At 50.0% G+C, this 23,059-nt stretch overlaps 1 protein-coding gene across 2 annotated transcripts in view; it reads right to left on the bottom strand.

Annotated features, from left to right (window-relative positions):
- SLC24A4 (solute carrier family 24 member 4) overlaps positions 1 to 22,887 on the bottom strand; it is a 133,396-nt gene extending 110,509 nt beyond the window's left edge. For both annotated transcript variants that reach the window (XM_006925538.2, XM_006925537.2), the window contains exons 1-2: positions 22,661 to 22,887; positions 20,693 to 20,803 (exon numbers count right to left, since the gene is read on the bottom strand). In XM_006925538.2, the coding sequence (XP_006925600.1) occupies positions 20,693 to 20,803; positions 22,661 to 22,790 (241 nt within the window). In that variant the 5' untranslated portion in view covers positions 22,791 to 22,887. The remainder of the gene's footprint in view (positions 1 to 20,692; positions 20,804 to 22,660) is intronic.
- Between the last annotated feature and the right edge of the window lie 172 nt (positions 22,888 to 23,059).

Below are 23,059 nucleotides of genomic sequence, written 5' to 3'. Positions count from 1 at the left end.
GGGTTTGGATGTTTCTTCCGTCAGCAGCTTCAACTCCTCGTCAGCAAAATGAGGACGCCACACATCCGACAACCATCTTTTGAAAACAGGACCTACGCTGAAGGCAACGCAAAGCCCTAGAAGTGGAGAGCCCTCCACCCAAGTCCAAATTCCATCCGCTGGCCTGTAAGGTTCTGCTCGACAAAGTCCCTGCGATCTCATGTCCACATCTCCCACCTCCTTCCCCATCACTCTGCTCCAAACAATCCGGACACAGCTGTGTTGCTTTAACATGGCACTTTCTCCCCTGCCTCAGGGCCTTTGCACCTGCCATTCCCCTCTTCCATCTCTCTCCATCTAGGCAACGCCTACTCGTCCAGTGTGCCTCAAGTTAAACATTCCTGTAAGGAACGTAGGGAGGAGGCAAGAGAACCACATGTTAAATCAAGCTATATTTAAAGACTGCGATGTGCTGAGCTGTTAGCACAATGTGATGTGTATGTGTGTGCATGAGCACGCATGCCCTGTGCTTTCGGCTAAACTCTAGGGGAGGTCAGTTGCCCTGACCAGGAATTCCCGCCCTGTGTGGTAAGTTAGTGTGATGACTGGCCAAACTCCAGAGCCCTTCAGCTGCCCCCATGTCCCATCAACACTAGGGAACTGCTCATCTGCATAAAGAGTTGGGTGTACTGGTAACTTAGGGACTCAGTAATTAGCAAACTTGGTGTTACAAATGGACTCTCACTGACGAAAGCAAAGGCATTTGAGACATGCAGATAGGCTGAGATATCGTAAAGGTCATCCCTGCCTGGGGACACTAGGGAACGAAGCCTGTATCTTCAGTCCTTAGGGATGGTGCCAAGGCCCTGTCCTCAAAAGGTCCCAAGTCTGGCCAGTGGCTTGGGTGGGTTCTGGTGCCTGATTCTGACGATAAGGTTAATTGAGTCCTGACACGCGAGTATCATCAATTTCAACTTGAGTGAATCTTTCCTGCAAGTTGTCCTCAGAAACACCCGAAAGGACAGTGTTGAGACTTCATTTATCTTATTGAAGGTTGCACATCTATCTGCGTGTGGCAGAACTTGATTGGCAGCATGCTTTCTTTATAACCTGGAAGCAAGGGTGCTGAGGAGCAGCTGGCTCTCACCTGCCACCATATTGTCTTTGTAGATACAGAGTCTTTAATAGGTTCCAGTATATTCAGAAGCCTGCAACTATTGTTTACGAATATATTATTCTGGGCTTGGGCACATTTTCCTTCTGTGATCAGCCCTAAATAATTCCTTTTGGGCAAATGTTTGCCAGGTTGTGTGGTGAGTGTCTCCCCTGTGGGACGAGGGTGGTGGCACACCCTCAAACCCACACAAACTGCCTCTTAGAAAGACAATCAATTACAAACTGGAAAGAACACCCTCAGCCACAGAGACTATGTGAAGAGGCAATCATTAAAAAGACGGAAGCACTCTGCTGGCATGCCACCCTATATGAATGCCCCCCAATTCAACAGAAGCTTATATTTTAAAATGCCCTACGGCAACATGAGGGACCCTGTGGTGATGGAAACATTCTGTGTCTGACTTTATCAATATCAATATCCTGGTTGTGATCTTGTACTATAATTTTTCAAACTATTGCTATGGGGGGAAAAACAAGAATGAGGGGACACAGACCCTCCCGTACTGTTTCTTAGAACTGTGTGTGAATCTACAATGATCTCAAAATAAAAAAGTTTAATTAAAAAAAAAAACTAAACTAAACTTAAAAAACAACATGCCCAATACCCTCTAGAAACATCTTTCGGTTGCTTTATTTAGGACATTGAAAATCTGGGGGGTGAGGGGTGGAATTCATTGCAATCCTTACATTAGCCTTTTTACCTGGGATTGGGGTGTTCCCATTCTTTCCCTCCTGCTTTGTAATGGTTCGTTTTATACGCCTCCCAAAGCCTGCAGCAGATTTGCTGCCCCCATGAGAGCTGATAATTCCAGATCATAAGCTATAGGCAGCAGCTAAACCTTAGGCAAAGTCTGGCTTCCTTCCCTAGTTTAGATTGTCACTCTTGTGACATTCTCAGTAATGATGTTCTCACATTCACAGGAGCCTGGTTGGAACTGTTGGTGGCCCTGGGCTCCAAAAAGCTTCACTAAAGAGACCCTTAGAACACTGCGCTTCCAAAGAATTTTCCCCATGTACATCAGAAGACAAAACCCAAAGAAAAAACACAGGCAGGCTGATCCTGTTTCAGATCTCAAGATGAAGTTTTGCTTTAGTGTAAATCTTAGGGGAAAAAAACCCCAAACCCCAAAGCTAAGATGGACAACATGAAACTAATTACTGTGGAGTCTCCGTTCGAATGCTGTGCAGCGTGAGTTCACAGGAAGCGACCCCAGGGACTGGGAGTCATGAAACTGCCAACCAGATTTGTGACCTAGAGCAGGAATTGGCAAACTACAGCCCGAGGTTAATAAAGTTTTATTGCAACACAGCCATCCACGTTCCTTCGCAGATTCACCTACAATGGTAGAGTTCGGCAGTTGCCACAGACACTGTAAGGTCCACAAAGCCTAAAATATTTACTGTCTAGCCCTTTACAGAAAGAGTTTGCTGACCTCTGACTTAGATCAATAACCACGATAAAAATGCCATTGACAGTATTTAAGTGCCAGGCACCGTGCCAAGTGCTTTTTACACCTTATCTCATCTAATCCACACAACGAACCTGCAAAGTTAGGATAATCTCCATCTCCATAAATAAGGAAACTGAGGCTCAAAGAGGTTAAAACCTGCCCAAGTTCACATACATAGTAAGTGGAGAAGCCAGGATTCAAACTCCAGTGCATCTGAGGCTGAGTGCCTGGCTCCTTCCAACATACTGTCTTACCTCCTGAGCAAATCTTTCCTCTCTCTGGGCCCAGGTCCTCTTCTGTGAGGATGTCAGGGTTGCAAAAGAAGCTCTAACATCCAAACTACGCCTCTGAATAAGATGAGAACAACTCGTTCTCAATCAGATATCAAGGTGCAGGGGAATGGCCCAAATGTCCAACGCTTGAATTATTTTCTTTAAAAGTATTTTTATAATCCAAATACATCCAAAAAGGTTTGAGATCAGTGTGACAAGTCGAAAGCGAAGTGACAATGCGGAGAAGTAATGTAAAGAGGGAATGGATCATTACATTGAAAAAAATAAGCACAAAACACTTTCAAGCTTCCTGGCAGCCAAAGCAATAGGGGAGAAACGTAAACAATGAGAACCTCACGACCTGATGAGAGGAATTATCCCTTCCTGGCTGCTAGTTTACCTTGCAGCTTCAGTCAGTGCTCCTGACCCTGATTTTTGCCATTAGTGAGGTCTTATGCCACAAGGACACACACCGGGACCCTTTGGCTCCTTCAAAGATCTGGGACATCCCAGCACAAACCAGGTGGCATTAGCCCAGTGTGGGACACTGAGTGGAACCAAGAACGTATCACATCAATTCCTATCACCCCACGGACCAACGGTTACGTCCAATGCCCCAGGAAGAAGAAACAGGACACTCATATCAGAACCCACTAAAGAGTCTTTTTTTTAGTAAGACTAAAGTCGATTGTAAAGCTCACTTATTTTTTATGACTTTTTAAAAGAAGGTTACAAATAACGTCCAGCTGCATAAACGAGCCATCCTGGTAGTATGGACGGCAAAGGAAGTAGCTCAGAGGAACCCCGACTCTCGAGGTCCTTCTTACCCCAGCACCACCATCCTCTCCACCCCGCTACCCCTGCCCCAGGCCCATATCACAGGGGCAAAGATCATGGGTCTGGCACACATGCTCCTAAGTCTCCCTGCAGAAACTTCCAGAGCAAAAAATGGCCACACTGCCGCCCAGCCCAGCTCAGTGGTTTTTAACTGTGGCTGCACATTCGAATCACTGGGAGAGCTTTTAAAACCACTGCAGCCTGGGCCCACACCCAAAGATTCTGACTTAATCTGTCTGGGGCATGGCCTTGGCATCAGGATTTTTAAAAAAAAATCTCCCCAAGTGACTCTAATGCACAGCCAAAGTAGAGAAGCGCAGCCCCAGTTCAAATGCCAATTCGCAGATGTCAGCATCACGTTCCCCTTCCACAAGTGAAATCACCACTGCAGGCGGCTGTTCCTGCTCTACAAATGACAGCTCGAACACGAGGCCCGCTTGATTCTTCTAAGGAGATGGTTGCAATAATGATCACTCACTCCCTATGATCTCAGATTTCAGCCCAACATGTTATAGCGAAGAGACACTCCCCTCCCTGCCCTTGGACCGCACTCTCCCGAGGCTTCTAATAATTCATGTTTACTGAACACCTCCCATGTGCAGACAGAGGAGACATGACTCACGCATCCTCCTCAACCATCCGGAGAGGTAGGGAAGACCCTTCTCATTTGACAGACGGAAAGACTGAGGCTCCAAAAAGAATTAGAACATCAGACCTTCGTATTCCTGCACTATTTTCTATCCCATCTGCTCTAAACTTGAACTTGTAATAGAAGCAGAACGTTTCAATTTCCTTAAAATAAATCTATATATTGAAATCTATATATAGAAATATAGAGAGAAATATATAGAGAGAAATATAGAGAAATATAGAGAAATATATATAGAAATAGCTATACAGCTATATCTAGATATAGCTGTATAGATATATCTATATAACTATATCTACAGATATAGCTATAGATATAGCTATATCTATATATATATATATTTCAATGACTTCACTCTGTTCTGGCCACACCAGCTTCCCTGCTGTTGGAGAAACAGCCTCCACAGGGTCTTTGCATATCTGTCACGTCCACTTTCCTCAGCCAGGAACGATTCCCTGCACCCCGCTTTCCTCTAGCAGATAGCTACGCCATCATCCCTTCTGGGTTCAGGTCCCATCCACTCAGAGACCTTCCTGAACACCTTATTTTAGATCCTCAAACCCATCCTGGCCACTAACTCCTTATTCTATTTTTCCTCACCATATTTATCACCTGACATTACACACCCACTTATCTGCCAATTTATCTTCGCCCTCCTCCTAAAGCAAGCCCCACAAGGGCAGGAACTTTTCGTTCACTGCTGTGTCCCAGTGTCTGGCCCCTAGCAGGTGCTCAATAAATACCCTGCCACCACAACAGCCCTGATGTATCAAACCGTTCTGTACTTACGTTAACATACTGAACCTTCCCTAAGACGACTCGCTCCAGGGTTGTCATCACCTCTCTACAACTGGGGAACCTGAGGCACAGAAAGGCTAATAAACAACTTGCCCAAGGTCACTGCTAGTAAGTGGCAGAGCCAGGATTCAAACCCGGGCAGACCGGCTCCAGAGTTTGCACTCTTAACCACTCTGTTGAATGGACGATCAATGAATGAGGGGTGCTGCCACACTGATCAGTGAGTGGGGCAGGCTGAGCCCCCGAGCCCCTCAAGGGGTCACCCTGAGTTCTGCTCTGCGGTGCCGACTGGGTCCCATCCCCCGAGACGTCCCATCTGTCTCCTCGGTCCGGGCGGGCCCCATCACACCTTCACCCTGTTTGCACGGCAGTTTGTGTGGCAGCAAGATTTCAGGAAGCTTCAAAGCCAGGGAGGAACTTGAAGTGCGCCCAGCTCCTGGCACATCTCCCCAGACATCCTGTCTTCACACAGCAAAATGCAGCACTTTGAAACAGGCGGATCTTGGACACTTGGCGAGCCAGCCAGATGGCACACACTAGGTCAGCCCGGCTCTCCCTGCCTGTGGAGGGCCCAACGAAGCAAGGCTCCTTCCCTGGTGACAACTCGGCCCATGTGCCTCTCCGCCTCTCTCATCTTCAGATACCTGCCAGGACTTCGTCACTCTGACCACGACCCAGTCTCTGAAATCGAACCCTCTCTCCATTCCTGTTGCTGCCCGCCCGTCTCTGTGCATGGACCCCCACACAGCCTGGGACATCTCGTCAGAACTAGTTCCATCCTCTGCCCTGAGGTCGGAGTCATCTTCCCAAAGCACATACCTCATCATAGCCACCCCTGGCTCAGAAGCCTTCCCCACCTCCTACTGCCCCGGTGAGAAATCGAAATGCCCTTGCTGGACAACAGAAGCCAGCTGTCATCTGACTCTAGAACACCCTCCCTTCCTCAGGCTCCTCACCTAACATCCACGTGAGCAACGCACACTGTTCTACTCCTCAGACTGCATCAGTCAGCTTCCACCGGCTGTGACGGCGCAGTAACAAACAACCCCAAAACACCAACGGCGTGAACACACATTTATTTCTTACGCACGTCACATATTGGCAGCTACGGGTCACTTCTCCTGTTTTCCTGTTCTAGAATCCGGGCAGATGGTAAGCCCCATCCAGGACATGCTATCCTCATGGAAAAAGGGAACGAACCAGAGCTGATGGAGACACACATCGGCGTTTAGTGCTTCTGCTCAGACACAGAGCAAGGCATATCTTCTCCCATACCATTGACCACAGCATGTCCACGCCCAGTGTCGATAGATTGAACACCCTACGATGCAAGTCACATCCCCACCTCTAGAGGAAGGTCTGCAGGTACGTAAATGTAAATGATAACGTGAGCCATCACAGAAAGTCCTGCCTTGGGGCCAGGACCACGTGGTCAAGGCGGTCGATACCTTCAAGGCCAATTCCCCCACCAGGAAAAAATCTCTTGCTTCTCTGAACCCTAACATGGCTTCATCTGCCTCTGAAAGTATGTAGACCTTAATGTCCTTCTGTCCCCAGGAGAATGTTTTAGTTATTGGCATTTCACGGCTCATTTCCCTGTCGGATCCTTCAGTGCAGAGTCTGTCCTCCTGCCTGTGGGATTCTGCACATGGTGGGCACTGAAGCAATGTTTATTTAGCGAGCGAATGAGTTTACGGAGTAGAGAGCTAGATTTGCACTTGGCGTTAGATTTTTTTTTAGCAGAAGCAGTTACTTTCCCCATCCCTCCCGCACTGTATGTTAGGGTGAGCTTTGGTTCAATTCATCTACACTTGGCAAAGTGCTGCCACATCAGAGGCTCTTGAATTGCTTGGGTAAATGAACAAATGAATGAATAAATGAGAGCAGAGAGCCTGAGCAGACTTTGACCCCAGAGGCAGGAGAAGAGGTACGAGTAGAGAACCCAATCAGCCTGCGAGGCAGAGAGAAGCTGGCTGGAAAAATCTGTCCTCGAGGATTAGCTAGACCTGAAGTAACGATTATTCAAGCAAATGGAGAGTGATGGTGAATTCCTGACAAGTCTGCAGATTGCTTCTTACTTTGTCTGCCACCTTCACCTGGAAAGAGACGACGGGGCACTGTAATTTAAGAAGTGGACTGCATCTAGAAGATGGTCCTACGATATACAATGACAGAAGAGGTAAAGAAGTGGATGAACAGATGAGCCCTAACAAACCCTATCGAGCACCCCATGACCCCAGGATCAGACACTCCTGAAAAGTCAGAAGACTTAACTTGGAATAAAAACAGACCTTCGGCTTGCTTCCCCAGACCTGCGATATTCTTTAAAAAATAATAATTTAAGTGCCTTTAAGTCTTTCCTTCAAACGATTACACATCAGATCAAAATGGGATTGGGCAATCAAAACTGCCAGGCCCTGGAAATTAAATACAGACAGCGGACCACTAAACAGTGGCCCCTGAGGTCATGTCCTGCCCAGGCAAATCCCTGTCTCAGGGAGGGGCACCGTTCACCAGCCCAGGCCATCTGGCTGACAGCATGAAGGCCAGAAACTCCATCTCTCAATTAAGTGACAAGGAGAATCGACGGTGCCCTTCCTGGATGAGGAATATCCGAACTGACCTTGTGAGCAAAAACCTGTCCTCAAAACGAGAAATCTGCATTTAGCCCTGCACACGTGGCAAGGCAGGTCAGCATCTCAGCACGGAGCCATGCTTGGTGCTCCGTGTGGGCATGGCCTGCCACATGGCTGGGTTCAGTCCCCAAGGACAGGACCTTCACCAGCATCCCTAGCAGAAGTGGACAAGAGCCACGCTTGTCGATATGGGCTGGATTTACGGGAGCCTGAGGGCAAGGGGCTACAACCACAAGGTCATCCCCTCGCTCTCAGGCACATCGTTCTCCCGACCTGGGCCAGTGGCAGGAGCTCCAGGATAGGAGCCTGGTCGGGACCTGGGAGGCACATGAGGGCCTCAGTTCTCGTCCTGGCCCTGCGTTGCCGCTGGATGATTATCAGCAGCTGAGAGATTTAAGAATACCTCCTCCCAGGTCCTGGCTTTGGAGACTCTAATTTAATGGGTCCAGGATGGGGCCTGGGCATGGGTATTTTTGGTAAAGCTCCCTGGGCAAGTCTAAAGCACAGCCAGGGTTGGAAACCTCAGCTCAGACCTGAGATTCGCACCCGTCCAGTATCATACAGCAATGGGGACAGTGAGTTGGGCTGTTCAACATCCTCCGTCCATTCATGACCCCAAATATCTGGGAAATAATAGGTTTAAAAAAGTTTAAAGCTCAGATGCTGGCAAACGCATGTTCATAGATACATAATCCACCATAGCACAAAGGTGGAAACAACCACATGTCCATTGATGAATGAATAAACAAAATCTGGCTACCCATACAATCAAATATCATTCAGCCTTAAAAAGGAATGAAATTCTGACACATGCTACAACCTGGGTGAACCTTGAGGACATTATGCTAAGTGAAATAAGCCAGTCACAAAATGACAAATATTGTATGATTCTACTTATATAAGGCACCAAGAACAGTCCAATCCATACAGACAGTCCCTGGTTGGCACGGACCGGGGGAGGACAAAATGAGAAGTTATTGCTTAATGAGTATAGAGCTTCCTTTTTACAAGATAAAGAGTTATGGGGATGGACAGTGGTGATGGTTGCACAATGCGACTGTACTAAATGCCACTGAACTACGGTGGCATTTAACTTTTAAATGGTGAAAATAGTAAATTTTACGTTGTAGTTTACCACAATAAAGTGTTTTTTAAGTGTAAAGGCTTCCTTACTGCGAACTGTCTCATATCATGCTACTGTCACCCAATCTGTCTCCACTAGAGGCAGACTTCAGTCTTCCCCACACATATTTGATCATGGAAGCTTTTTTGGGCAGGAGATGGGGAGAGGAGCAGACCCCCTTGTGGACCAGCACTCCTCAAAGCAGCCTGGGGTATGCTGGATCAAGCTCTAAGCGCGAGCTTTCTATCTCCAAGCCCTGGCTATGCAGCGGACATAGCAGAGCAGCCGACGGGCGCGATCGTGTTTCATTCTGCCAAGACTCCTGCTAGGTAAATACGGTGACTGCCATTTCACTGATGGGGAAAACTGAGCCTCACAGAGACCAAGTGACCTGCCCAAGGCCATGCAGCTCCCCGGCAGGGCTGAGACCCAAACCCAGGTCAGGCGGACTCTATACTCTCACTTCTCAAAGGGTGGTCTCGAGAGAGGCCACTCCGATATCACCCAGGAGCCTGTTAGGAAGGCAGAGCCTCAGGCCTCGCCCCAGACTTCCTCCTGCATCTGCATTTTAACAAGGTCCCCAGGTGATTGTGGGCGCACTATGGATGGAGAAGCAGAACTCTGAGCTGTAACACACGCTGCCTTCCTCCGAGGTCTCCTGGGTCCCTTCGGACTTCATTGTGCGAAACTAAGTATTCACTGTGAACACCCACCCCGTGCATGTGGTCTGCATATTAGATACCACCCCCCGCCCTCCGCTTCTCTTCCTAATAGATATGAGTCACCCAAAGCCCGCAAGTCATTTAGCTACTTGTCACACTACACTACATTGGGATTTTCGCCAGCTAAGGAAAAACAAGCACAGTTTAAATGATCAAAGAGATTCGAAAGCAATTCTTTCAAGGGCTTGCTCCCTCCGAGGCCCATGGAAGAATTACCCAGAAATTACAGAAAAGCAACAGCACAGCCAGGCCATTCTGTGGCCAGCACAGGGTAGCTCTCGACCTCTCCAGTGTGTGACGGGATGGCCTTCCAGTCTCCTGGGAAGGCAATCTGAGAAGCCGAGGTTTCCTTTAAGAGGTACGCGGGGGTGGGGACCAGCCCCCCGGCTCTTCCCCGCCCTGGTCTCAGGTGAAATCACTGCAAAATCATCTCCAGTGCCCTTCTACACACAGGCCTCTTTCACAGGGGCTTAGCTAATAAGCCAGAGAGACTTAGCTTCTGTAATCTTCGCTTATAAGTCATTCTATCTATTCCATTAATCGCCTTTATCAACACTCCTGCGGGTCTCCGGGGAGTTTCCACCTCTCTGTTACTGGGTGTCTCCAGGCTGCAGACCGGCCTTTCCGCCCAGGGACTCCCACTCCTGGCTCCCATCCACGTCTTGTGAATTGTGTCCTGCATCACCCGAGCACCCACCCCGTGCTTCGCCCACACCCTGGAGCCAGGCAAGGTCATCAGCCGTCACGAGGATGCTCATTCAGCAGAGGGCATTTCACATAGCGTGTTAGAAGTCACCCGTCCCAGATGTTCGCCTCCAAATAAGGGAATGACACAAAGGCCACCAGGCCACCTAGGGAGGTTGAGCCGCTGTCGCTTTGCCGGTGCCCATGTGACAACACAAATTCTCTTTCAGGATGAGCGCTCAGCTGCCCCCTTATATACTCATCAGAGGGGGTGAAGCGAGGCAGAAGGGAAACCAGGATCAGGCTCTGGGTATCGCTGTCCCCAAAGAAAGGGCCCCAGAGTCCTCCTTTTCTATGCATGTAGAATGCTCTCCATTTCATAACTCTTCCCTACGGTTTTAAATGCCTACGCATTGCTTATAGCCAAAGCCCTGGCGTTGGGACCTCTGCAAAATCCTGCTGGGATTAGGCCATGCTGATTATAAAAAGTGTAATAAGCTGGGTGTTCCAGCATGCCGAGCAATGCGCAGAAGGAGCACAAGGATCATAGTGATCCATGCCCCTCATCTCTGCTGTGCTGAGGACAAAAACAGCATCTTTGCTGTCCCTTCTGCTTCCCCACACGGCAGGTACCCGGAGGTCTGGGTGGATGAAAAGGTGAGCAGTTCTTGGAGAGGGGAGAGTAATTTTTCCCTCTGATAAAAGCCAACACAAACCCAATAGAGGCCCAGACCCTGGCAGGGTGCCTGGCGCTTGGCACGACGCAGCCACAGGGCCCACCATGCCTGCCCGAGGACCCCAATCTAAGGTCAGTTGAAAACACCACCTTGTCCCTGATCTGGCCAGGTTCTCTCTTTCCACCCTTTTCCTGCGATCACCACATCCACTGCCAGGAATGTCGCACACTCCCCATCTGTCCAGCAAATACCCACTTGCGTCAAAGCACAGCTCAAATGCTACATGCTTCGTGACGCCCTCCAGTGAGGCTGGGCATTAGAGTGTCATTCCAGGTCACACACTGATTACAAGTCAGCCTTCTCCTTCTAACCTGTGGGCTCGCCGAGGAGGATTTCTCCTCCTAGTCCCAGCGTCCCACCAATGTCCCACCCACAGATGGCCAATGAATGTCTATCAGATGTGTCCTCTGGGATGTGACATAGAGGATGGAAACCAACCACAGTGCTCGGTACCAGGCTCTTTTTGGACGAAGATCACTGCAGAGGGGTCCAAGTCTAAAGAAGGAAGGAGCATTTCCTGTGCCATCTTGGGTGATGGAGGTGTCATGAACGGTTTACCCACACCTGTGATCAGAGCTGGCAACCCCACGTCTCGGCACACACGCCCAACATCAGCTGAGATTTGCAGACTCTGCCTCTCTCCACCTTTACCTGATCATCTCGCACGAGACCATCATTTTTGCCTAAATCTCTTTGCAACAGCTCCTAATAGTTCTGTCTTCATTTATTTTTTCATATCAGTAAGCTTAGTGCTAAGAACTTTCACATATTATCTCAATTGAAGTTATCCCCCACTGTGCCAGCAGAGCCACCGTCCTAAAACACAGCTGCTCGGCAAACGTCCATGCCTCCCCCCTCGCCCCCACCTCCACCAACTTACAACAGGGAAGAGTCCAAAGGCCTTCAGCTGTTTAAGGCTCTTGGCCAACACATACTCCTTACAAGATGACTCGCCTATCATCCCCACGTACACACCTCATGCCCCAAGCCCACCCAGCACCCACCTGTCCCTCAGCTGGCAGCCTCTTCATCGTCTTCCCCCAAAGAGCTCTGCCAATTTCTCAGCCGGGAGAACTGAGGCAAGTTATTCAGCCTCTCCATGCCCTACTCACATCCTGTGTAAGATGCATATAACAACGCCATGGACCACGTCCCCTCAGAGGACTGCTACAGGGCTCGGCAAGGGAGCGTGGGTAAATGCTACCTAAGTGTCTACTCCATGATTACCCTTCAAAATGCCCTTCCCCGGCACCCGCTTCAATGTGATGTCTTCTCGACCCTGACATTTAGGACTCAGCTGTCCTCCCTCTCAACTGACCACCAGGATCACAGCGCCTCACACTCCCCTGCGCATCACAGGTTAGTTTTATAGATTTTGATCGTCTTGACTAGAAAGGAAGCTCCCCAGAGGCGGGGTCCACTTCTAGGTCAGTTTTAATTTCCCTACGGGCCCATCAGACAGGGTTGCTCAATCGGCATTTGTCCAGCAACCAAATATTAAAGCCAAGAACGGCTTCTTACCTGAGCTCAGAGAAACGGCTCCTCGGAGGCCCTCTAACCAGGGTCATTTGTTCACGTGTGCAGTTATTTTAATAAACACATAACTTAGGTACGAAGCTGAACCAGCCAGCGTGGGATCTGCCCAGCTAAAAGGTGGCCCCCTGAACCTGGCATGTATAATGGAATCGCGCTACAACGGACATGTACAGTGTGAAATGAGATACACCGATGCTGGGGTCCTAGGAGCTGGCATGTGAAGGGATGGTCTAATGATCTTCCTCTTTCTATTCCAGCCAGAGACACTGCCAACAGGCCTTTTGCCCCATACATGTGCCAAGCGCAATGCTTTCACGGAATCCGAACCCTACTTGTGGTTTTACAGATCGATTCTGAAAAGCCCTGGATGATTGATTTTCTCCATTTCGCAGGGAAGGAAAGTTCTTCAAAGGGGGAAGCATCTACTACAGTGATGCAAACAATAGTAACGACATTTGCACAGGACCCTGCAATTAATTATCAAAGGCCTCTCGGATAAATGGCATTATCGATATGCCCATTTCGCAGGCAGGAAAACCGAGGCTCCGAAAGCCAAAGTGACATGTGCAAAACTCCACAGGTCATGGAGCCCGAACACAAACTCTGGTCTCCGAATTCCAATGTCACTCGCCAGGTCCCACGTCACCAACAGAGACCACATTCAGAAAATACACACGCGTGCGCACACACACACATACACACACCCAGGCACTGTCTTTAGAGCTTGAGGTATATAAGTGAACGAAACATATCCCGCCCCTTTCCTGAGGTTAGAAGGTAAAGTAACTAGTTCAAGGTCATGAAACTAGTAAGGGCAGAGGCAGGACTGGTAACTAAGCAGCATGGCTCGAGTGCATGTTCTTAACCCTTGAACCTCTTAACTCTTCATTTCTCCTGGCTGGGTGTCATGATCTGTCTCAAGGCAACAACAGGCTAGAACGAGCAGCCAGGGAGATAGTAGCTGCTTTTGTGGGGCACAGCTCCCTGGCAGGTAGAATGAGGAGACCTGTCCTTTCAGTCACCATTTGCTGCTGCAAGCTGAGTTTATGCCAGGCTCCATTCCTGGCCCTACAGCCAAGGAGCTGGAGACACAGCCCAGCCCCCCAGGAGCTGGCAGGCTAGTGGGGAAAGACCAATAAATACCTCCATCAGGATAACTGCGATCTGCCCCGAGCTGTCACTGGACCCAGCACCAACTGTGAACTGGGGTGACTGCCCTAGCTGTGGCTTAGTGGGGCCACTGTAAACCAGTTTGCCAACTTCATCCTGGGCCAGTGCCCACCCCCATTTCCAAGTCTCTCTTCTTCTGCTTAAAAAAAAAAAAAAAATCAAAGTAATCTGATTCAGCCCTACTCTTGGCTGAGCACTGACTCCAGGCTAAATCCCCAAAGCCTAATTACTTACTATTGTGCACGGTAATCTTAGGAGATGTTTGTCTCCTCTCTCCCAGTGGACGCCAACGAGTAAGAGGCAGTGGTTGCTAGTGAGCACTGCTCCGGCATGGAGATGCCACTGCGATTTTCAAACGCACCGCGTGTCTGCCTAGAACGGCCTTCCACTGCCACCTCCTACCCTTTGAGGTTCAGCTCAGATGTCATCTCCTCCAGGGAGGGCACCTTTGCCCCGAACCTCCACTCTCTTTCCTCCAGAGGCATCTGCCACAGGTGACTCTTACTTAAGCCCCTCCGGCTGTGTCCCCCATTCCCCTGTACACTCCCCGACAACCGAGTCCCTTCCAGCTTCAGAGCCTAGAATGATGCAGGTGTGTAGACACTCGAGGCAGCATGTTGTATTTAATTTCCTGGGCAATTACCACGAGACTCTGGGCTGCAGCCCTGCCCTGTGCTGAATCAGCAAAAGGGGCCGCAGGCCCAGAGCCCGAGTGTTCTGCCATTGTGCCTTGCCATCTACAGGCGGACACCACACTGGGCAGGGAGCGCCTTCACTTCTGGGCCACGCTGTTCCTCTCCTAGAGAGACAGCCACTGCCCTTTCAGGAGAAACTGTAAATTCCTCTGACACGTTTTCTTCTTTTTTAGTAAAATGCTATGCTCCAATGGCCTCTACAATAATGGACACTGTTTAATAAAAAATCTGTCCAAGCATTCAATTTTCGGTTGAGTTGAATGGCTGGATCTCTCCCATCCAAGGCAACACATGGCAAAGCTTAATAATTACCATTTTAACGTGGGGAGGAGCGTTCCTGAGTTCAAGAGGAAGCTGAGTGGGTGCTTTCTGGATTGCGGGAGGCCCGCATGGCGTCAAGAGTGGAGAATCTGGAAGTCATGACATAGCAGATGGCCCGGTAAAGGGAAGGGATTGCTAGCAGATGGCCCCAAGAGTTTGGATAAGGGAAAAAAATAACTTTTGATTGCAAACAAATCAGTATTAGAAACATACCAAGAAGCGAGCCCACACAGATGTTTGCTATTGCAACGGGCAGGCGTCCCCCGTTTCTCAGAGGGGTCCCCAGGCAGCGATGGAGGCTGGAAGTTGCAGCGGAAATCCTGACCTCTGATTTACGTTTTTCCATCCCATTTACTAATAATAATGGGTGGAGATATAGGCTCACAATTTAGACTATCCTAATTAAAAGGCTTCACAGGGTGTTTTTAGAGCAGTGAAACTATTCTGCACAATATGGGAATGGTGGATACACGTCCTAATGGGTCTATGAAAACTCAGAATGTACAATACGAAGAGTGAATCCTGATGTAAACTATGGATTTCAGTTAATAATGTTATTGGTATTGGATCATCAAATTATAACCACACTAATGCAAGATGTTAATGATAAGGGAAGCCCGCGGGTGCGGGGCGGGGGGGGGGATAGTAATTAGTAACTCTGAATTTTCTGCTCAATTTTTCTGTAAACCTAAAACTGCTCTAAGAAAACAAAGTCTGATAATGAAAAAAGCACATACCCACACCTGGTTCTGCTTCTTGCTGGCTGGGTGACCTTGAACTAGTTACTTAATGTCTATGGGTCTCCTTTTCCCCATCTGCAAAATAAGGACACAAACCTAAAGGGTTGTTAGGAGGAGCACGTAAGTGAATGCACGGAAAGCACTTAGAATAGCCCCAGTGCTAGTGTGCTGGTGTTAGTCATGATTACGACGATGACGGGGCAGCTACTATGTGCTGGGCGCATCTCAAATACTTCTATACACCATGTGGTTTCGGTCTCAAAGCTGTCCTACGAGGCAGGTAGGAATTGCTGCTAGGCTCACTTTACTAAAGAGAAAACCTGAAGCTTAGAGAGATCACATAACTTGCTCAAGGTCACACGGCCAGCTAGTAAGGGTGAGCTGGGACTCAAACCCACACACCTGCCTTCTCGTCAAAGTGCCATCTCCGAGAAGATCTGGTGCTTGCTTAGACAGGAGCCGTTTCTGGCTGCTGAAAATTTTGTACGTATCCAGTACAATCTCGTTTTGTCGAGAGTGGGAGGGACAGAATCCCCAAATGCCAGGCAGGATCTTGGCAGAGCCAACACCAGCACCCGGAGCTTTGGTTCAGCCACTTGACCCGATGCATAACATCCCAATCTTCAACTCCTCCAAAAGCAGAGTGATCGCATTGATAATGGGCTGCTATTCATCAGCCTCTATTTGTGATCAGGTTGATCACTTTGCCAAACTATCACCATCCCAGAGTGGTTGGTGACACGTCCCCCAAAAAGCCACCTGGCTCTCTGGAGGTTGCCCAGCCCAGGAAACCCCCTCCCCAGGCTCAGAGTCCTGCCTCTACCACCTGGGATAATCACTGAACTATGCTCTCCCTGCCCACAGCAGTAAGTTCATTTTTTGCTTTTCCAACGCGAGATTTGCTTTTACATAACTTGAAAACTTTGGGTGTGTGACGTGTCTCGCGGGCGTGCTGACGCAGCATTCGCAGACGGTCGTTCAGAATCCCGACGCTGCATCCTGCCTCACCTCCACACCCACAGGTCCTGCTGTGCCTTCTGCAGCTCTAGGTATCCCCTTCCTCCCTGTGCTGTCTGCACCTCTGCTGCCCACACAGGGGCTCTACAGAGACCCACTGCAGCGGGAACCTGCTCAGTGCTCTCATCCCTAACCCAGGCTCAGCACCAACTCCTACACATAGGATCCCCCCCACCCACATGCCTTTGCATCAGCTCTGGTACAGAATAAAAAGGAAGGGCCAATCAGGGCCAGGCTGACCACGAAAGATCCTCCATCTAGTACCTGCATCCAGTTAGTTCCTGAAATGCTAGGGACCACCTTCCTCTTCAGATCTCTCTCAAGCACCCCTCCATCAGCCCTCTTCTCCCAGCCTTCTCTCTGCGGACACTGTGATGGACCCAATGCTGATGCACACCGCCCCCTCACTAAATTCCTATGTTGAAGCCCCAACCCCCAAAGCGATGATATTCGAAGACGGGCCTTTGGGAGGTGATTCAGGTAGGCGGGGTCATGAGGCTGGGGCTCCCGTCTGACGGGATTAGCAGCCTCATAAGATGAGACACCAGAGAGCTTGCCCTCGCTCTCGCTTTCCTGGCCACAAGAGGACACGTGCTGGCACCCTGATCTCGGACTACAGTCTCCAGAGCTGTGAGAAAATACATTTCTGTTGCTTATGCACCCAGTCGTGGTATTTGCCATGGCAGCCCAAGCTAAGACACAGAGCCACCTAGCATTCCAAAACAACGTATCTGAAAAGTGGAAAACCAAACAAGATAAAGCAAATCCACTCCCACCCCGGCCAGTGACGACAGTGGGGAGTCGAGCTCCCTCTGTGTCTCTCTTGTCCCTCTTTTCAAATGTGGGGCAGAGGGTGGGAACTCAAACAAACAGAGGTAACTACTGACTCAACCTCGGATGTGGGGGGACCGGCAGAATAAGAATGGCGGAAGCCATGCCCACCCAGCTAAAAGCCAAGCTGTAAAATAACACCTGTTAAGAGACAAGTTCCTTTTAGAGACGAGTTCTACAAAGTATGCCATCCCGAATCCTCAAAAAATGTTAAATAATCAAATCAAGAACTTTGTTTCCAGAAGAGAAAAGAAACAATGTTTGGCCAGACTTCTCATTCTTACCCTCATAAAATCCGACTGACAAATAGTTTTTGCAGTACCTACTATACGTAGGCATTGTATCGTCTCTGGAGTAAGAAGAAAATAATAATGAAAATAGAAGCTAATGTCTGAACACGGATGTGTGTATTACTTGGCGGGTATTAAAAGTCATTTAATTCTGACAACTGTATGAAGTGGATGCAATTATCAGCCCCCTTTTGCAGGAGGAAAACTGAAGTGCCTACTGCGGTTTTGGAAAGTAAACAAGGTTTCCACCTTTTATAGTCTACGTGGGGGAGGCAAGCCAACAACATAACAATGGGTAGAATGAGTCCCTGCAAAGGGCTGAAACAAGAGTGCGGGCGACTCAGAAAGCCGCGCTGGCCTGGATGACCAGGGAAAGCCTGAGGACCCTGCAATGACAAGGAAGAGCCTGCCACGGAAGACCTGGGGCACGAGTGGGGCTCCCAGAAGCGCCACACGCTGGCCACAGGTGGTGTCCATCACTGGCTCCGATTTCACAGGCTGGGGCTAGCGAGGCCCAGGCATCTGTGTCTTCAGAGTCCCCCAAGTGTCTCTGACCTGCAGGCCAGAGTTGAGAAGCACCAGGTTCCACCCTCAGCTGTCGTCAAACACTCCAGGGGCTACCACCGAGAGATGAGCTGAAGGTTTGTGTCTCCCCAAAATTCCTATGTTGAAGCCCTAACCCCCTGATGTGATGGCGGTTGGAGGTGGGAGGTCATTGGATGAGGTCACGAGGGTCGGGTCACCATGGTGGGGTCACTGCCATTCTAAGAAGAGGAAGAGATACCAGAACTCATGCTCTCTCCCCACCACATGAACTACTTAATGACAAGGTGACTTCTCATACTTGCTTGTATTCCCTACCAAGACCCCACCACAGGGCCCGACATAAACAGCAGGTGTGTGCTACATGCTTATGAAACGCAAAGGGGGCTGGATATTGGGGCCAGAGACAAGGGAGTTGGAAGGAAGGTCAGGTCTCCACCCAACTTGGGCTAAGAGGAGAGCTCGGGCATGTGCAGTGGGGGCTGCGGAGCGGGGGGGGCAGGCGCAACACAGTGGGGGATGCAGGGGCCCTGGAACCTAGAGACCAGGGGTGCTCCTGCCAGCCAGGACATCTTGGGAGGTCACTAAACTTCTAAGCCTTGTGCTCCTCACCTGCAGAAACCCTGACAGGATTAAAGTGCTTAATATTTGCCATCATTCCATCATTCGATCGACATTCACTGAGTCCTTCCTGTGTGCAAGGCCCTATTCCAGAAACAGCCAACACAAAGCACGATGCAAACGTTAAACATGAAAGTGACTGCCGACTTCCTTCGACTTCCCTCTCAGTAAGGGGGCGAGGCCAGGTCCTGCCAAACAGGGCTGCTCCATAGGGAGTGGAATTGTTTTTGATCAGACAGTACACTGAAGATGCAGGTGACGATGGGGCAGAGGAGACTCTAAGAAATGGGGCCCAGAGTCGACGTGCCCAGACGAGGTGTGACATGACAGGAGGGCATCGCCGCCCGAGACGAAGGTGCTAACGAGCTAAAAACCAGTCGCTAAGTGCGCCAACCCTGATTCTTTACCCACAGCAGCTCAGTGTTGCCCACGTGGATGGGGCTAAGGTAGTGTCTCGGGTTACTGGAGTGAGAGGATGGGCCCCAGCACTGGTCCCTGGCCTTGCACCTGTTCACGTGTCAATCCAGCACCTGCATCCCTGCTTCTGGCTGACGATCGGTGTCCTGCGGGAGGTTACAGGATGGAATCCCAGTCGCCAACCTGCTCTCACCTACCCTCTGTATCCCAAACATATTTCTTAGAAGGTATCCTGAGGGAAGGGAAGTTGATATAAAAAACGGACTCTGAGGGAAGGCTCTGGCCTCTGTATGCCCGTGGAACCAACTAACCATTTTAGTCACACGGACTAGGCTCCAATGGTGGCTTCCCCACATATAAGTCTTATGACTTTGAGCAGCTTATATGTCCTTCCCTAGATGTCTCCTGACCTGTAAAATGCAGGTAAGACCTGCCTATAAAAATATACCATCCAAACCCGCTGCACAGCCCCACACAGACCCTTACCAGATTCTTCCAACAACCCCAGAGCAGGCGAGCATGACTCTGCCCATTTCACAGGTGGGAAAACAGAGACCTAAAGAGATATTTGACTTGCCCGGCAGTGGAAGAGCCCAGTGGTACCTGCCTATAATAAAACCTCATGGTTCCCAAAGGTCTTTTGAATACATTGTCCCACTGGGTGCCTCTCACAAAGACCCCTCCCGTCTCCTCCCCATCCCCCCACCCCCACCACATGTTGGCACCAGAGCTAAAGCCCAGGTCTGCCTGGTCTGAGACCTGGGCAACTTCCACTTGCCTCGCTGCTTGCTGGTGGTACACGCTTCTCCTGAGAACCTTCTTCACTAGTTTAAGCAAAGCCTGCCTCTGGTGGGAGGACAGACAAGATGTCATCTCTGGTCCCCTAACCTCTACAGCAGTCTGAAGAGGAACATCAAACTGCCCCCAGGCAAGCAGAATCCATCTCCCAAGCCGGAATGAAACCCCAGGAACTCCAGAGAAGGTGCCCAGCACCTCAGAGGGTCCTACCACTGCAGCTGCCCTGGCCTGGTCTGACCCTGACAGGTCATCCCAAAGTGCCATCTGCCAGAGCTGGATCTGATTCCTCTAGAGCTCCAGCAAATGGACACAGTGAGCAAACGAAGAGGAAAAAGACGCCCAGGAGAGCAAAATCAAGAGAGCAGGAAAACACTGAGCCTTCGGGAACACGTGAGAACAGAAAGTGAAAACTTAACACTCTTGATCGTGATCTTTTCAGTTGCTGGATAAAGAAAGTACTCGAGTCGCTTAGCAGCGCAATTGATGAACGTGTACACTGCCCTTCGGTGCCTTCCAGCTAGCCTCCCACCCCGATTTATAAAACCATCTTTCTCACCTCTGGCTGTAACTGTCCACATAAGCCCCATTTCCAGGCCTGGCCAAATGCCTCTGGTGGCCGGAGGAGGAGGGAAGAGAAGCTATTTCTTACCAGGATCCGTGCAATTCTTAGCGGTCTGAGTCCCGTTCACTGGCGCCATCAGCTTTCTATTTCTCCATATGTCTGAGAGAACATGTTTGCTTGCAGGACTTCTTTTGTGCCCTGGATTGGAAAGTAAGTCACATATTAAGTCAAGGTAGTGCCTGCATTCTCACAATGATTTTACATATCTGTATCTAGCTATGTCAGCAATAGTACTATTTGACTATTTAGAGCCACCTGTAGGGAGTGATTCAATGATTGGAAGCACAATAAATAGTATCTGCTCACCTACAGTAATCTGTTTCCTAGATCTAGTTCACTGTTTCTTGTCCCAGGTAGAACAGCATGTGACCTGATCTTGGCCAAGATCGCTCAGTTCTCGGATCCTCACAGGTGCAACAAAGGGTTTAGATAAGTGACCATTAAGTTCTCTGCCAATAAACATGGTCAGGTGTCCCTGCCCTGGAAGACCCACCAATGGGACAGTAAGTCAACAAGGGGTGTAGTTTAATGGCATCTGGCCAAGGGATTCTCACCTTTGAGTGTGCACACAAATGACCTGGGGACCGTGTTAAAATGCAGATTCTGATTTAGTAGGTCTGGGCTGGGACCTGGGATTCCACCCTAATGAACTCCCAGGTGATGCTAATTCTGCTGGTCCAAGGGCCAAACTGAGGAACAAGGGAGATCACCAGCGTGGATGCGGTGGCCAAATACAGTTAAACTCCTAAAGGCAATTCCTGATTCAGCAAATAAAATTCTCACTGTCAGACCTTTAAAGCATTCCTTTACTCTCCTGATGCATATACTGCTTCAGCTGAGTAATAATTCCTCTTCTACACTGCTGACATCCAAAAGCCTCTAGGTATTGTTATTTCTTGTGTGTAATTGAGGGGAAAAAAATACATCAACTTGCCCGATTGCAAAGTACCAGGTATTAAGATGTGCAAATAACCCTTCTGGGTTTCTATTGAAAACGGCCACTTTTTAACCTTACGTCTTCAAATCACAAAGTTTGGGTTGTGAAAGGCAGTATTTTTTTAAAAGTTTAACCAAGTCCCACCTGATTTTTACCCATAAACTTCTCTATATTGTCCCTTGCTAACAGCTCAAGAAGGTACCATGTCCAAGTTGCTAAACCACCTGCATTTCTTTCATTTTTTAAAATGCGAAAAACAAAACCAAAAGGTCCACAGCATCCAATTAAAGATGGGAATGTCAGCCAAGTGAGCCGTCTTGACAGTTTCACGTGGGCTCGCATGCCCCCGCCCCAACAGATATTTTTTCTTGTAAGTTTCTCCTCTCCACCTCAGATTTGCATATTCTAAAGTGGCTCCCAAATCTCTGGGTGCCTTCTTGGAAGAAGGGGTGTGGATGGTGGCACCGGACACCAGCGCTCTCCTACTGTGTGGATTAAGCAGCAACCTTCCGAGGGGACAGACTGCTCCAACGTTTTTAGGGTTTGAAAAGAACGCGGCAGGGCACCCAAGGCGCCCCTTTGGCCCTGAGCAGGGGCGAGAGGAGGGCTGAAATGCAATTCCCAGCCTCTGAATCTGGGTTTTCGAGGACGCGGATAACGACCCTCCCTGCTCCGCAGAATAGGCAAGCAGACCACTCAGTTTCGTCCACCTCCAGGTCAAGAGAATCCATACCTGGACCCCCTGCCGAGCTGCCGTACAACCCAGAGACAGAACTGTGGCACCGAGGAGCCAGTAGTTCAGGCTTTCGTCTTAGTAACAGAGACCTGCAGCCACGTCTTGAGCCCGCAGGGGCCGCGCGCGGCTCAGGGGAACGGGCACCACAGCTCAAAGCGTCGACATTAGCCCTCCCGGGTGCGCTCTACCTGCCCGGCGGGGAGGGGACTGGATGAACCCTAGGGACCAACCTGTCAGGGAAGGAAGAGGAGACACCTCGGAGCAGCCCCGCGGCTTTCTAGCGCAAACCCCCCGACAACCCGGTGCCCGCACCGGCACCTACCCAAGCTACCGAAGAGGCCGGACGCACAGCACACCAGGGCCAGCACCGCGCACACGAAGCCAACTTGCTGCGGCAGCATCTCTCGCCTCCTGCGAACTTTGCGCGGCCGGAGGGGCCCTGGGAGCGCCATCCCGGAGCGCCTGGGTGCCGTCCCTGGGAGAGGATGGGCAGCTTCAGCGGCCGGAGTATTATCTGTGGCCAAGTGGCGCTGGGGGTGGAGCGGGCGACGCGAGGTTCAGAGGCGAGGGGCTCCGGGCCAAAGCTTCATGGCCCGCGGGCGAGGTTGGCGGGGAAGCCGGGAATGGGGAGGCGGAGGTGCTCGGCGCGGCCGGAGCTCAGAGTCCCGCGCGCAGCGTGCGCGCTCCGCGCACCATGGCTCCGTGGCGAGGAGGCGACGCC

The sequence above is a fragment of the Pteropus alecto genome, unplaced genomic scaffold (assembly GCF_000325575.1).
Source record: "Pteropus alecto unplaced genomic scaffold, ASM32557v1 scaffold8, whole genome shotgun sequence".
Taxonomy (NCBI): domain Eukaryota; kingdom Metazoa; phylum Chordata; class Mammalia; order Chiroptera; family Pteropodidae; genus Pteropus; species Pteropus alecto.
The sequence above is the reverse complement of the archived record's forward strand: the minus strand, read 5'-3'. Positions and strand labels throughout refer to the sequence as shown.